General features: G+C 46.3%; 1 protein-coding gene across 2 annotated transcripts in view; it reads right to left on the bottom strand.

Annotated features, from left to right (window-relative positions):
* LOC121571305 (glutamate receptor ionotropic, delta-1-like) overlaps positions 1-16,033 on the bottom strand; it is a 515,242-nt gene that overhangs the window by 123,451 nt on the left and 375,758 nt on the right. For both annotated transcript variants that reach the window (XM_045222049.1, XM_041882706.2), the window contains exon 5: positions 2,271-2,324. In XM_045222049.1, the coding sequence (XP_045077984.1) occupies positions 2,271-2,324 (54 nt within the window). The remainder of the gene's footprint in view (positions 1-2,270; positions 2,325-16,033) is intronic.

The following is a 16,033-nucleotide window of genomic DNA, read 5'->3' as shown; positions in this document are numbered from 1 at the left end:
AGAAACAACCCATAGGTCCTACTGCCCAGAGTCTAGACACTAGGCATTGATGGGTGGTGACATGGTGAGAGCTCCACCTTAACCTCTGATAGGCTTGATGGAATTTTGGCGGTATTGCTTACACCTGTCCAATTCTCTCAGATCTCCACAAGTGGCTAGGGGTTGTTTCTAGACAGGACCCCACAACCCTTCGGGTGTGTGGTGGACCTACAGCACGACACTTGAGGCACTGGTTGGATGTTTAATTCCGTTGCTATACACACACAGATTTGCACAGATGTAAGCTGGACACAGCCACAGCACCCTATCAGGCTGATCAGACAGGTCTGGGTAGCTGGAGACCTGCTGTAAAACAGTGAAATGACATATTTACATGTCTGCTATTCACACCCTTGCTTCATTCTAGCTAGTTAGATGTGCAACCACTGACAAACTATAGCTAGGGCATACAGTATCTCTAGTCTAGCAATAGATACTGTTGTTTTGGCTGTATAGCATCATTTAATAAGATTTTATAGGTAGCTAGGATATACCAGTCAGCTAATCATTTACAGTAATAACAGTTGATTAAGTCAATACACACTAAATAGTATGCAGAAATCTTACCTTATCTTGGCACTGTGGCACGGCATGGGCAGACATTAGTCAATTAATTAATGGATAATAGATTAACGGAATGGAGTTTGAAGGGTGACAAACTACTTTGAAAGGACAGGAAGTGTTGGCTTGCCCAGGCATTCCACATTTAACCGCACCCATATTTGAACATTGAAATATGAAGTAGTTTTTTGGCTTTATATGCAAAAACTCAGAAAACAAACAATCAAAACGTAAACGGACCGTAATCTTACCTTATGAATCTTGATTTAATGTTGTCCACGAAGTAGGCAAATTATATAGACACCAAAATGTTCTGTCAGTCCTGGAGATCAACATTAATTCCCGCAATTTGGCTGTTGTTAAATCGTGTGCAGTATCACACAAGCTCTTTATCACTTGACTGTCATTCATAAAATCCTTTCCTGAATCAGCTGATGTAGTGCGATAATATCCCCACATACTGTAACTAAACAGCTATCAAACGCGCATCAAACAACTATTATGCGTAATTATTGAAGAACCCTGTCAATGACAGTATCGGTTTTTGTTTTATTAATCATATTAAAATTACTATTTCTGTTTGAAGCATTGGATTTTGCAATCACATACATTATTTGGATATGTGTGCCCATGAAAACTGTTTTCACACCGTAACATAGGGAGATACGAAATGTTACGAGGCTACAGTACACTTCCAAGATCTCCATACAAAAAAAGAGTCCAACAGCAACATCCAGGAATTTCACAGGACCAAGGTCAACGTGTAATTCAATTGTTAAAAGCTTAGTATATGATATAACAACAAACAGTATCATAAATGTAAGGAAAGCAAGGTAGTGTTTTATCTCACATGATTTTAGCCAAATCTGTGAAGACTCCAAGCATTAGAAAGGGTTTAAACATGCTGTAAGTTTTAATTCAAATCATGAATTATATTGAATGTATCTATGTTCCCTTCCCCCTTTATACTGTATCTTAATGTATTCACATGGATTTTTTTTTGCAAATGATTATTAATAACTTTGTAATAGCACCAAACATTTGTTCACTAAAAGAAATGCTCACTGGTACCCTAGTTTATAGAAAGACCCATGTGTCTGTGTGAGCGTGCATGTGTGCGTTTGTGTGTGTGTGTGTGTGTGTGTGTGTGTGTGTATGTTCACTGTGGTTGGTGGTTAGGTCAACTTAAAAGTGTACTCTGGAAGCACATAAATGCTTATAAAAAGACATCAATGTACGGTAGGAACATGCTTTTGCCCATTAGCATTGGGACATCAGCAGACTTATGGTCCTTCTCCCCAAATCAGCCTAAATCACTGCAAAGGTACCCAGCTGCTCTCAGGCATGGCACGGAGCACAGTGTTTGGTATTCACAAAGTGCTTGGCAATTATTGATGTTAAAGTCCATTTGGAAGACCATTTAGGCAATGTCAGATCAACAAAGAACAGGTAAAAAAACAGCTTTGGCTTCCAAAGTCCTGTGAATGCAATAACTAATAATGATTTGGTCAATATTGTATAAAAGCCCTCAGACATAAGCAAAGTGGCATGGTGTGAGAGCTTTTATACTGTATACTCTGTCTATACATACATTGGCAGCTAATGCAACTGCAATGAAGCAACCTGAATAAATGTGATGTATAAATATAGTAATGCAGTATTGATCTCACCTCATTGGCATAAACCCAATGACTGTCCTTGGATGCCAGGTTAGTTTCCACAGCCTGTATAGAGATAGAAAGGGGGGAGAGAGAAGGAAATGAGTATAAAGAAAATGTTCTGTGTTTCCTACAACAACATAAGTTGTCCTCTGTAGCTCAGCTGGTACAGCACGGCGCTTGTAACGCCAAGGTAGTGGGTTCGATCCCCGGGACCACCCATACACCCAAAAAAATAATATGCACGCATGACTGTAAGTCACTTTGGATAAAAGCGTCTGCTAAATGGTAGTGAGTCCAAACTCAAGTACACAGGCTTGAATGTTTCACCATAGCCATTGGAAGTAGGGGTGCTGAGGGTGCTGCAGCACCCCCTGAAAAATCAGAATACATAATTAAAGTATGTATATATATACATACACTACCATTCAAAAGTTTGGGATAACTTAGAGTCCTTGTTTTTAAAAGAAAAGCACTTTTTTTGGCCATTCAAATTTACGTCATTTTTTTTTTGCAGACGCTCTTATCCAGAGCGACTTACAGTTAGTGCATACATTATTTATTTTTTCAAACTGGCCCCCCGTGGGAATCGAACCCACAACCCTGGCGTTGCAAACGCCATGCTCTACCAACTGAGCTACCTCCCTGCCGGCCATTCCCTCCCCTACCCTGGATGACGCTGGGCCAATTGTGCGCCGCCCCATTGGTCTCCCGGTTGCGGCCGGCTACAGCAGAGCCTGGATTCAAACCAGGATCTCTAGTGGCAGAGCTAGCACTGCGATGCATTGCCTTAGACCACTGCGCCACTCGGGAGGTCAATATATAAATAACATCAAATTGATCAGAAATACAGTGTGGAGTGTCCTCTGTAGCTCAATTGGTAGAGCATGGCGCTTGTAACGCCAGGGTAGTGGGTTCGATCCCCGGGACCACCCATACGTAAAAATGTATGCACACATGACTGTAAGTCGCTTTGGATAAAAGCGTCTGCTAAATGTCATATTATTAATGTTGTAAATGGCTATTGTAGCTGGAAACGGCTGATTTTTAATAGAATATCTACATAGGCGTACAGAGGCCCATTATCACCAACCATCAGTCCTGTGTTCCAATGGCACGTTGTGTTTGCTAATCTAAATAGATCACTGACTGTGTCACCAGCAAAGCACCCCCACACCATCACACCTCCTCCTCCATGCTTCACGGTGGGAACCACACATGCGGAGATCATCCATTCACCTTCTCTGAGTCATGATTCCATATGTGTTATTTCATAGTTTTGATGTCTTCACTATTATTCTACAATGTAGAAAATAGTAAAAATAAAGAAAAACCATTGAATGAGTAGGTGTGTCCAAACTTTTGACTGGTAGTGTACATACTTTTGTTGTTGTTGTTGAATAAAATATTTTTTCACAAAAGTAGTGCACTGGGCCTTTAATAGTCCTGTGTTAGCGGACCAATATAGCCTATGCAGCGCGGGCTATAATAAGTAAGTGCTCCATCTTAATGGCTAAGAAAGGCACAGTATAGGTCTTCCACATATCACATGACTATTACCCATGACATCTATTATGGCTACCATATCTATGCTTGTCCTCATCTGTAAATTGTTGTCATTAGCTTCCAAAATCTCCCTCTTGCCACACTAAATTTAGATTGATAGCCCCATATCATCCTTACTTACAGTATAACTGCAAAGCCTTCACCATTTTACCCAACAACAGCGTGCTCATCAATAATAGCACCCAGCACAGCATGAAAGCTGCCGATCGATCTTCTAACCTTGGAAGAGTCATGATTTGATTTTAATGCCCCTCATTTCCAGCTTGGTCTCATTGAATATTGCAGAGGCCCCTGAACACAAGACTAATATTTACCTCCACGGTTGAATGGACCAATTCTTACTCACTCTGAAATTATAGGGGCCATATGCCATCCAACCACACTTGCATTCAAACAGATAGCCCAACGCTATCGTTAGAGACACAGAAATATAGGAAACAGCTGCTGAACTTAGTGACCCGCTACAGATTTATTCAGCAATGTAAAAACAATGGGTCACTGGATCATATCCTGGGGCTGAGAGCTGGAGACAAATAATATCCTACCAAGATGTAGGCAACAGGGTCTATAGTAGTGGGTACTGCAATGAAAACAGGGTCTTGTAGCCAAGGAGAAAGAGCAGGGGAGCTCCATTGCACTGTAGGTATCCGATAGCTTATTAGCAGGTGAAATCCCTGGTGTTTCTGGGCTTGTTGGTTGTTAGATAAGCATCAGCCTTTGTTGCTCCAGGAATTTGACGTCATCAAGTCAAATGGATAATGAGGTTCAGGAACCATTTTTAGACAAATTGTCTGTGTGGGTGTGACAGCTGTTTGTCTATAGTACTTAAACTATGAATCAAACATCATGTGATTTGTTCCATCAACTCGTGACCTACAGTACACATCTCAGCAACACCTCTTGCCAGAAACTTTTTTAGTTTTTTTCACTTGAAGAGATAATGCAAAATTAAGCTTTGGAGAGAAATATGATTATGGCCTAGAAATCAGACTCAGGAGATGCTATAATGTTAATGTAACTCAATCTCACAGTTAGATCTAGTGCGATCTAGAATAAGAGAAGTGAGGCGCCCTGAGGCATGTCTCTAGAGTTAGTCAACAAAGATAATTATATAATATAGATCTCTATGACTTTAAAAATGTAAAGTCTGAGGTCTCAACAAAGCAAACATTTCTTGATGGATATGTTCAGAGTTGGATGGGTACTCCCAATTGCCTATGGGCTATTCAATATCACTTTGATGTCTTTATGCAATAATGCACTGAGATTAACTCCTGAAGGATGTAGAGTGAAGCTACTACATTATACATGAAGCTTCTTGATGTTGAATATAAGGGTAAGGAATCATCAACTGTGTCTATATTCACTATGCAATGGCTAACAATTCTGATATTTTGACACTAATTGGACTTTTGACCAATAATTTAGGAAAATATCAGAATTGGGCTGCCTATGTAGCCAATGTACTGTACATTCTAAACACATTTCTCTATGTCTTGTGGATCCCTTGTTTGAGTATTAAAACAAAGACATGCAAGCTTGTTTGTCTTATCTTTAAAACAGAATCACTCAGGCTCTCACTGTTTTCGATTTTTGGTCAACAAGTGCAAAAAGTAATTATGCCTACAAATTAAAGTTATTCCCTGCATCCCATGGTTGAGATCAAACAAAACACTCACTTTTCATTTAGTGTCAGAGCAGATGCATTTCAGCAGCAATGTTTCGGTCCTTAGGCCTAGTTTTTCAACAGTTTTCCCTCCTGATTGTCAGGACAGATGCTGGGAGACGAGAATCAGGTACAGGGAGTGAACATTTAATATAAACAGACATGAAACAAAACACAGACAGCGTCTGGACAGGGGAAACATAACGACATTAATGCTGACACAGGGATCACAACTGAGGAACAGAGATTTAGGGGAGGTAATTAAACAGTGATGAAGTCCAGGTGAGTCCAATGAAGCGCAGATGCGCGTAACGATGGTGACAGGTGTGCATAATGATGGGCAGCCTGGCGCCCTTGAGAGCCAGGGAGGGGGAGCAGGAGCAGGCGTGACAGTACCCTAACCCCCCCCCCCAGGGCGAGCCTGACAGGCCGGCTGAGGCATGGGAGCCTCACGAGCCAGCCGAGGAGTGGGAACCTGGCGAGCCTGAGGGGTCGGCCGAGGCATGGGAGCCTGATGAGCCGTCTGAGACTTGGGAGCCTGACGAGCCGGTTGAGGCGTGGAAGCCTGATGAGCGGGAGCAGGCATGACACTGATGTTCTATTCATTCTATTTCTATGCATTTAATCCTATCCGATAGCCGAAATCCGGTTAGATAACTTTAGAATAACTGGGCCCTGAGCTTCTCAAGCTGCATGTCAAGAGCAGTGAGAATGTTTATTTTTCTTTGTTTCACACATTTAGACAAGCACAGGTGCCCTTATTATTGACAATTAGCAAGATTCATTTCATTGACAATTAAAATATGTTTTAATTTCCAATAATTTGGGAAGTAACATGAGGTGTGAGCTTGTTTTGGTTCCCCATATCTCACCTATGTTTTCAACTGAACTGTTCTAGAACCTCTTAGCTCAAGTTGGAGACCATAACCCTTTATTCCAGAAATATAACAATAACCATAGTAATTATCTTCATTAATAGATTTATTGAATGACCTTTAAATGCTCCAGCCAGGGAGGTTATTGTTATATTCCTGTAATATTCTTGGAATAAAGGGTTATGGTCAACCCCTTGAGCTAAGTTACACCCTGGCCTTGAGAGGCCTTTTGTCTTTGTCAGGAGAGGGACACCGAAGGCGCCGGCCGAGGAGGAAGCCTGAGAGGCAGCCCCAATGTGTTTTGGGGGGGCTAAAGGGGTGGTCGGGGAGTGAGAGAGAAGTGCCCCGACCACTGCACCCGGTGGGTTTCCAGTTTGAGTCCCTACGACCATGGGAACAGGAATAGGAACAGTTGTATACTGAGGAGTCGGAGGATGACGACGACGACGATGAGTTTCTGTTCCCTAACTCGTGGGGGCTCCCGGAGGAGTCCTCACTGGAGGAGGATTGGGCACGGAGAGTAAAGGACTGGTACAGTCGTAGACCTACAGCGCCGGTTCCCAGTCCGGAACACCTCGTGCCTGCTTCTTGCACCAAGCCAGTGGTGCGTGTCCCCAGTCCGGCTCGGCCCATTCCTGCTTCTCGCACCAGATCTGTGGTGTGTGTCCCCAGTCCGGTACCGCCTGTGCCTGCTCCTCGCACCAAACCATTGGTGCGTGTCGCCAGCCCGGTACGCCCCGTACCTGCTCCCCGCACCAAGCCAGTGGTGCGTGTTCCCAGTCCAGTACGGCCCGTCCCTGCTTCTCGCACCAAGCCAGTGGTGCGTGCTCCCAGTCCGGTAAGATCCGTGCCTGCTCCTCGCACCAAGCCAGTGGTGCGTGTCCCCAGTCCGGCTCGGCCCATTCCTGCTTCTCGCACCAGACCTGTGGTGCGTGTCCCCAGTCCAGTACGGCCCGTGCCTGCTCCTCGCACCAAACCATTGGTGCGTGTCGCCAGCCCGGTAATACGGTACCTACTCCCCGCACCAAGCCAGTGGTGCGTGTTCCCAGTCCAATACGGCCCGTGCCTGCTCCTCGCACCAAACCATTGGTGCATGTCGCCAGCCCGGTACGCCCCGTACCTTCTCCCCGCACCAAGCCAGTGGTGCGTGTTCCCAGTCCAGTACGGCCCGTCCCTGCTCCTCGCACCAAACCAGTGGTGCATGTCGCCAGCCCGGTATGCCCCATACCTGCTCCCCGCAACAGGCCAGTGGTGCGTGTTCCCAGTCCGGTACGGCCTGTGCCTGCTCCTCGCACCAGACCAGTGGTGCGTGTCCCCAGTCCGGCCCGGCCTGCTCCACCGGTGCCTGATCCGGCTCCGGTCGGTTGCTCCACTCCGGAGCCAGAGCAGTCCACTCCACCGGGGTCCAGTCCAGCTCCGGTCAGCGGCTCCACTCCGGAGCCAGAGCAGTCCTCTCCACCGGTGCCCAGTCCAGCTCCGGTCAGCGGCTCCACTCTGGAGCCAGAGCAGTCCGCTCCACCGGTGCCTAGTCCAGCTCCGGTCAGCGGCTCCACTCCGGAGTCAGAGCAGTCCGCTCCGACGGGGTCCAGTTCAGCTCCGGTCAGCGGCTCCATTCCGGAGCCAGAGGAATCCGCTCCACCGGTGCCTGATCCAGCTCCGGTCAGCTGCTCCACTCCGGAGCTAGAGCAGTCCGCTCCACCGGGTTCCAGTCCAGCTCCGGTCAGCAGCTCCACTCCGGAGCCAGAGCAATCCACTCCACCGGTGCCTGATCCAGCTCTGGTCAGCGGATCCATTCCGGAGAAAGAGCAGTCCGCTACACCGGTGCCTAGTCCAGCTCCGGTCAGCGGCTCCACTCCGGAGTCAGAGCAGTCCGCTCCACCGGGGTCCAGTTCAGCTCCGGTCAGGGGCTCCATTCCGGAGCCAGAGGAATCCGCTCCACCGGGTTCCAGTCCAGCTCCGGTCAGCGGCTCCACTCCGGAGCCAGAGCAATCCACTCCACCGGTGCCTGATCCAGCTCTGGTCAGCGGATCCATTCCGGAGAAAGAGGAGTCCGCTACACCGGTTTCCAGTTCAGCTCCGGTCAGCGACTCCATTCCGGAGCCAGAGCAATCCGCTCCACTGGTGCCTGATCCAGCTCCGGTCAGCTGCTCCACTCCGGAGCCAGTGTAGTCCGCTCCACCGGGGTCTAGTCCAGCTCCGGTCAGCGGCTCCACTCCGGAGCCAGAGTAATCCGCTCCACCGGTGCCAGATCCAGCTCCGGTCAGCGGCTCCATTCCGGAGCCAGTTCAGCTCCGGTCAGCGACTCCACTTCAGACCCAGAAGTCAGCCCCTCTCCAGGGTCGAGGCCTCCCACACCAGGGTCCAGACAGGGCTTGGTGCATCGTGGGGGGATTGCCGATCCAGGCCCAGACGTCAGCCCCTCTCCAGGTTCGGGGTCTCCCACACCAGGGTCCAGACAGGGCTTGGTGCATCGTGGGAGGAAGGAGAGGGGAAGCATCGCGCCAAGGTCCAGACCAGACCAGGGGCGCAACGGGGAGGAAGAGAGGAAGAGGTTGTCCCGCCCGGAGCCGGATCCGCCTCCAAGGCTGAAAGCCCACCCGGACCCTCCCCTAATGAGTCAGGTTGGTGCGGCCGGAGTATGCACCTTTGGGGGGGTACTGTCACGCCCTGGCCTTGAGAGGCCTTTTGTCTTTAGTTGGTTTGGTCAGGGCGTGAGGATCTATGTTAGAATTTCTATGTTTAGGTTCTAGGTATAGTATTTCTATGTTTGGCCGGGTGTGATTCCCAATCAGAGACAGCTGTCGCTCGTTGTCTCTCATTGGGGATCATACTTAAGTAGCCTGTTTGCCTACCTTAGTTGTGGGATCTTGTTCCGTGTTAGGCTTGTATGTGTTTAGCCTGAGGACTTCACGTTACGTTGTTTCTTTTTTTGTTTTTTGATTTTATTTCACCTTTATTTAACCAGGTAAGCCAGTTGAGAACAAGTTCTCATTTACAACTGTGACCTGGCCAAGATAAAGCAAAGCAGTGCGATAAAAACAACAACACAGAGTTACATATGGGGTAAAACAAAACAAAGTCAAAAATACATCAGAAATGAATATATATACAGTGTGTGCAAATGTAGCAAGTTATGGAGGTAAGGCAATAAATAGGCTATAGTGCAAAATAATTACAATTAGTATTAACACTGGAATGATAGATGTGCAAGAGATGATGTGCAAATAGAGATACTCGGGTACAAATGAGCAAAATAAATAACAATATTGGGATGAGGTAGTTGGGCGGGCTAATTTCAGATGGGCTGTGTACAGGTGCAGTGATCGGTAAGGTGCTCTGACAACTGATGCTTAAAGTTAGTGAGGGAGATAAGTGTCTCCAGCTTCAGAGATTTTTGCAATTTGTTCCAGTCATTGGCAGCAGAGAACTGGAAGGAATGGCAGCCAAAGGAGGTGTTGGCTTTGGGGATGACCAGTGAGATATACCTGCTGGAGCGCATACTACGGGTGGGTGTTGCTATGGTGACCAATGAGCTAAGATAAGGCGGGCATTTGCCTAGCAGTGATTTATAGATGGCCTGGAGCCAGTGGGTTTGGCGACGAATATGTAGTGAGGACCAGCCAACAAGAGCGTACAGGTCACAGTGGTGGGTAGTATATGGGGCTTTGGAGACAAAACGGATGGCACTGTGATAGACTACATCCAATTTGCTGAGTAGAGTGTTGGAGGCTATTTTGTAAATGACATCGCCGAAGTCAAGGATCTGTAGGATAGTCAGTTTTACGAGGGCATGTTTGGCAGCATGAGTGAAGGAGGCTTTGTTGCGAAATAGGAAATCGATTCTAGATGTAACTTTGGATTGGAGATTCTTAATGTGAGTCTGGAAGGAGAGTTTACAGTCTAACCAGACACCTAGGTATTTGTAGTTGTCCACATACTCTAGGTCAGACCCGTCGAGAGTAGTGATTCTAGTCGGGTGGGCGGGTGCAAGCAGCGTTCGGTTGAAGAGCATGCATTTAGTTTTACTAGTGTTTAAGAGCAGTTGGAGGCTACTGAAGGAGTGTTGTATGGCATTGAAGCTCGTTTGGAGGTTTGTTAACACAGTGTCCAATGAAGGGCCAGATGTATACTAAATGGTGTCGTCTGCGTAGAGGTGGATCTGAGAGTCACCAGCAGCAAGAGCGACGTCATTGATATACACAGAGAAAAGAGTCGGCCCAAGAATTGAACCCTGTGGCACCCCCATAGAGACTGCCATAGGTCCAGACAACAGGCCCTCCGATTTGACACATTGAACTCTATCAGAGAAGTAGTTGGTGAACCAGGTGAGGCAGTCATTTGAGAAACCAAGGCTATTTAGTCTGCCAATAAGAATGCGGTGGTTGACAGAGTCGAAAGCCTTGGCCAGGTCAATGAAAACAGCTGCACAGTACTGTCTATTATCGATCGCGGTTATAATATCGTTTAGGACCTTGAGCATGGCTGAAGTGCACCCATGACCAGCTCGGAAACCGGATTGCATAGCGGAGAAGGTACGGTGGGATTCGAAATGGTCGGTGATCTGTTTGTTAACTTGGCTTTCAAAAACTTTTGAAAGGCAGGGCAGGATGGATATGGGTCTGTAACAGTTTGGATCTAGAGTGTCACCCCCTTTGAAGAGGGGGGATGACCGCGGCTGCATTCCAATCTCTGGGGATCTCAGACGTTACAAAGAGAGGTTGAACAGGCTAGTAATAGGGGTTGCGACAATTTCGGCGGCAAGTTTTAGAAAGAAAGGGTCCAGATTGTCTAGCCCAGATGATTTGTAGGGGGTCCAGATTTTGCAGCTCTTTCAGAACATCAGCTGTCTGGATTTGTGTGAAGGAGAAGCGGGGGGGGCATGGGCAAGTTGCAGCGGAGGGTGCAGAGCTGGTGGCCGGGGTAGTGGTAGCCAGGTGGAAAGCATGGCCAGCCGTAGCAAAATGCTTGTTGAAATTCTCGATTATTGTAGATTTATCGGTGGTGATAGTGTTTCCTAGCCTCAGTGCAGTGGGCAGCTGGGAGGAAGTGCTTTTATTTTACATGGCATTTACGCAATAAGGCAGTGATCGCTGAGATCCTGGTTGAAGACAGCGAAGGTGTATTTAGAGGGTAAGTTAGTCAGGATGATATCTATGAGGCTACCCATGTTTACGGATTTAGGGTTGTACCTGGTAGGTTCGTTGATAATTTGTGTGAGATTGAGGGCATCTAGTTTAGATTGTAGGATGGCCGGGGTGTTAAGCATATCCCAATTTAGGTCACCAAGCAGTACGAACTCTGAGGATAGATGGGGGCAATCAATTCACATATGGTGTCCAGGGCACAGCTGGGGGCTGAGGGGGGTCTGTAGCAAGCGGCAACAGTGAGAGATTTATTTCTGGAAAGGTGGATTTTTAGAAGTAGAAGCTCAAACTGTTTGTGCACAGACCTGGATAGTATGATAGAGCTCTGCAGGCTATCTCTACAGTAGATTGCAACTCCACCCCCTTTGGCAGTTCTATCTAGACGGAAAATGTTATAGTTGGGGATGGAAATTTCAGAATTTTTGGTGGCCTTCCTAAGCCAGGATTCAGACACTGCTAGAACATCAGGGTTGGCGGAGTGTGCTAAAGCAGTGAATAACTCAAACTTAGGAAGGAGGCTTCTGATATTTACGTGCAGAAAACCAAGGCTTTTACGGTTACAGAAGTCAACAAATGATAGCTCCTGGGGAGTAGGAGTGATACTGGGGGCTGCAAGGCCTGGGTTAGCCTCTACATCACCAGAGGAACAGAGGAGGACTAGAATAAGGATACGACTAAAGGCTTTAAGAACTGGTCTTCTAGTGCGTTGGGTACATAGAATAAAGGGGGCAGTTCTCCGGGCGTTGTAGAAAAGATTCAGGGCATTATGTACAGAAAAGGATATGGAAGGATATGAGTACAGTTGAGGTAAACCTAAGCGTTGGGTAACAATGAAAGAGATAGCATCACTGGAGGCACCCGATTGAGCCGGTCTCGGCGTGTATGGGGGTGGAACAAAGGAACTATTTGAGGCAGTTTGAGAGGGACTAGGGGTTCTACAGTGAAATTGTATAATAAGAACTAACCCAAACAGCAATAGGCAAGGCATATTGACAAGGGAGAGAGGCATAAAGCAATCACAGGTGTTATTAGAGAGAGCTAAGACAACAACTGGTAATAGCGATAAAGTTTGGGCTGAGGCTAAACAGAATAAACAGGACAGGGTACCGTGTAAAGGAACAGTACAGCAGGCATCAGCTGTGCAGCTGAGTGATCATAAGGTCCAGTGAACAGCAATATGTGAGTCCGAGAGCAGTTCAAATTTGTGCTTCAGCACAGCTAGCAGGGAGCACAGTTGTAGTTTGCGTGTGCTAGCGGGCCGGGGCTAGCAGATGGATCTTTGTGGTCATCGCAACGGGAAGCCTGTTGAAACCACATCAGACGATTCCGTCGGCAAACCAGTCGTGTTGGATCGGCGGGGCTCAGTGTAAACACTAGGAGGTCCCGTCCGGTTGACAGAGAGGTAGATAGCCGGGAGATGGGCCTGAGGCTAGCTCAAGGCTAACTGGTGCTTGCTATAGGGCAATGGTAATTAGCCAACAACAGGTTGCAGCTAGCTAGCTGGTTGCGATGATCCGGCGCTAGGGTCCAGTGATTCCGGCAGAAAGTCCGATAAGCTCTGGGTCGATAGCACGCTGTGCAGACTGGCCGACGAATTGTCCAGGCTAGAGCTAGAGCTGGCTGGTGGATAGTGTAGGCCACGGACAATGGTGAAGACGCTAACGGTGACTAATAGCAAGTAGCCATTCAGTTGCAGCTACACTAGTTTCAGCTTAAGGTTCTTGATGAAAGTTATAAAGAAATAATAGAATCCTTTCCACGTTGGGTGAGGCGGGTTGCAGGAAAGTATATTTAGTTAAAGAATGAAAAGTAAAAATTGAGAAATATATACAAAATAGACAAAAAAAACAAGAAACGGGATATTTACACTAGGACAATGAATAAAACCGCGACCGCACTGCTACGCCATCTTTGATCATTTATGTTTATGTTTATTGAGTTTAATAAACATGTTTGCATACCACGCTGCACCTTGGTCTGACCCGTCTCTCAACAAATGTGACAAGCTAACAGGTATTCCACCTCATTTGGATAATTCAACAGGCAAAATCCATCTTACCCTAGCAACATGTTATACAGTGCATTCGGAAAGTATTCAGACCCCTTGACTTTTGCCACATTTTGTTACGTTACACCCTTATTCTAAAATTGATGACATATTTTTTTCTTCTCATCAATCTACACACAATATCCCTTAATGACAAAACAAAAACAGGTTTTGTATTTTTTTAGCACATTTTTTAAAAATAAAAACAACTGAAATATCACACTTACATAACTATTCAGACCCTTTACATAGTACTTTGTTGAAAAACCTTTGGCAGCGATTACAGCCTCAATTCTTCTTGGGTATGACGCTACAAGCTTGGCACACCTGTATTTGGGGAGTTTCTCCCATTCTTCTCTGCAGATCCTCTCAAACTCTGTCAGGTTGGGCCACTCAAGGACATTCAGAGACTTGTCCCAAAGCCACTCCTGCGTTGTCTTGGCTATGTACTTAGGGTCGTTGTCCTGTTGGAAGATGAACCTTCGGCCTAGTCTGAGGACTTGAGCACTCTGGAGTAGGTTTTCATCAAGGATCTCTCTGTACTTTGCTCCTTTCAGCTAACCTCAATCCTGACTAGTCTCCCAGTCCCTGCCGCTGATAAACATCCCCACAGAATGATGCTGCCACCACCATGCTTCACCGTAGGGATGGTGTCAGGTTTCCTCCAGATGTGACGCATGACATTCAGGGAATGTTGCTTCTCATGGTCTGAGAGTCTTTTAGATGACTTTTGGCACACTCCAAGCGGGCTGTCATGTGCCTTTTACGGAGGAGTGGCTTCTGTCTGGCCACTCTACCATAAAAGCCTGATTGGTGGAGTGCTGCATAAATGGTTGTCCTTCTAGAAGGTTTTCCTATCTCCAAAGGAACTCTGGAGCTCTGTCAGAGGACCATCAGGTTCTTGGCCACCTCCCTGACCATCGCCCTTTTCCCCCGATTGCTCAGTTTGGCCGGGCGGCCAGCTCTAGGAAGAGTATTGGTGGTTCCAAACTTCTTCCATTTAAGAATGATGGAGGCCACTGTGTTTTTGGGGACCTTCAATGCTGCAGAAATTGTTTGGTACCCTTCCCCAGCTCTGTGCCTCAACAGAATCCTGTCTCGGAGCTCTATGGACAATTCCTTCGACCTCATGGCTTAGTTTTTGTTCTGACATGCACTGTCAAGTGTAGGACCTTATATAGACAGGTGTGTGCCTTTCCAAATCATGTCTAATCAATTGAATATACCACAGGTGGACTCCAATCAAGTTGTAGAAACATCTCAAGGATGATCAATGGAAACAGGATGCACCTGAGCTCAATTTCGAGTCTCATAGCAAAGAATAAGGCTGTAACGTAACAAAATGTGGAAAAGGTCAAGGGGTCTGAATACTTTCCGAATGCACTGTAATGAACACGTTTTTGTGTAATATTGGTAGAAAATAATACTGTACATATCAAAACATTAGGATGCTACAGTGGCTTTGGTATAAAATTAATGGTGCTTCTATGCCATGTGAACAGTGTTGGTGTTACTCCTATCATACATACTAATAAGGTGTCTGTGCATGACCTGTTTTGTAATGATATGCTGTAACATGACACCATCATCACTACTAGAAATGGAACATAGGTCGTTGGCATTTCTACATAGCAACCAGAGGATGTCTCGCTCTGGAATGAGGCCATTCAGTGGTCCGAAGGGTTCAGGAGGGCTTTAGATCAGACAGTCGTTTGAAAGGATGGACAATGATGAGTTGTCAAAGCTCACTGTTTTATTCTGTGCCAGTCTTACAAAGGCACCCAAGCCGTAATGAGGCCCCTCATGAAATACTCACAATGGACTGGACCCTGGCCTTATCACCTACTGTCCCCTGTTGCTGTGGAAACGAGCTCAGACCTGAGCCTACACATCTCTGTTAGTATAGAGCTAAACACCTAGGTACCTTAGAGTTTGACCTAAAAATTAACTACAGTCTATGAAACTTCAGAGATATTTTTTAAGCAGTCTATGGTTAATATTATATAAGAGGTCATATGTAGTAAATACTTTACTGGTCAATTGGTCAGTTAAATATTTGCTGACCATATGTGTTTACCGGTCCTAGGGTACACTATATGGGGTACCCTGTCTTAGATCTAGTCTGAAACCCAGGGATGGGAGTTTCCTCCAGTCAATGAAACACAATAGTGATGAAACATGGTGGCCAAACAGAAGCCGTGTTTTCTCCAATCAACCTGGCCTCAGGGCAATTCATAGCTTTTGGGATGTACATTTGAATCCCTCCATTTAGTGTGATATGTTACGTTACATTACAAATGGAATAGTGGTCATACAATATCATACGAATTGGAGGACGTATAGTGTCATACTTCTTACCCGGTCGGACGATATCATATGAACTGGATTACGTAATTATCGTACGTCTTGGAAGATTTATAATATTAGGCTGCTTGCTGCGTCGTCTGAAAATTGATGTTGCTGTTTAAGAGAACTGA

This window comes from Coregonus clupeaformis, chromosome 1 (assembly GCF_020615455.1).
Source record: "Coregonus clupeaformis isolate EN_2021a chromosome 1, ASM2061545v1, whole genome shotgun sequence".
NCBI lineage: Eukaryota > Metazoa > Chordata > Actinopteri > Salmoniformes > Salmonidae > Coregonus > Coregonus clupeaformis.
The sequence above is the reverse complement of the archived record's forward strand: the minus strand, read 5'-3'. Positions and strand labels throughout refer to the sequence as shown.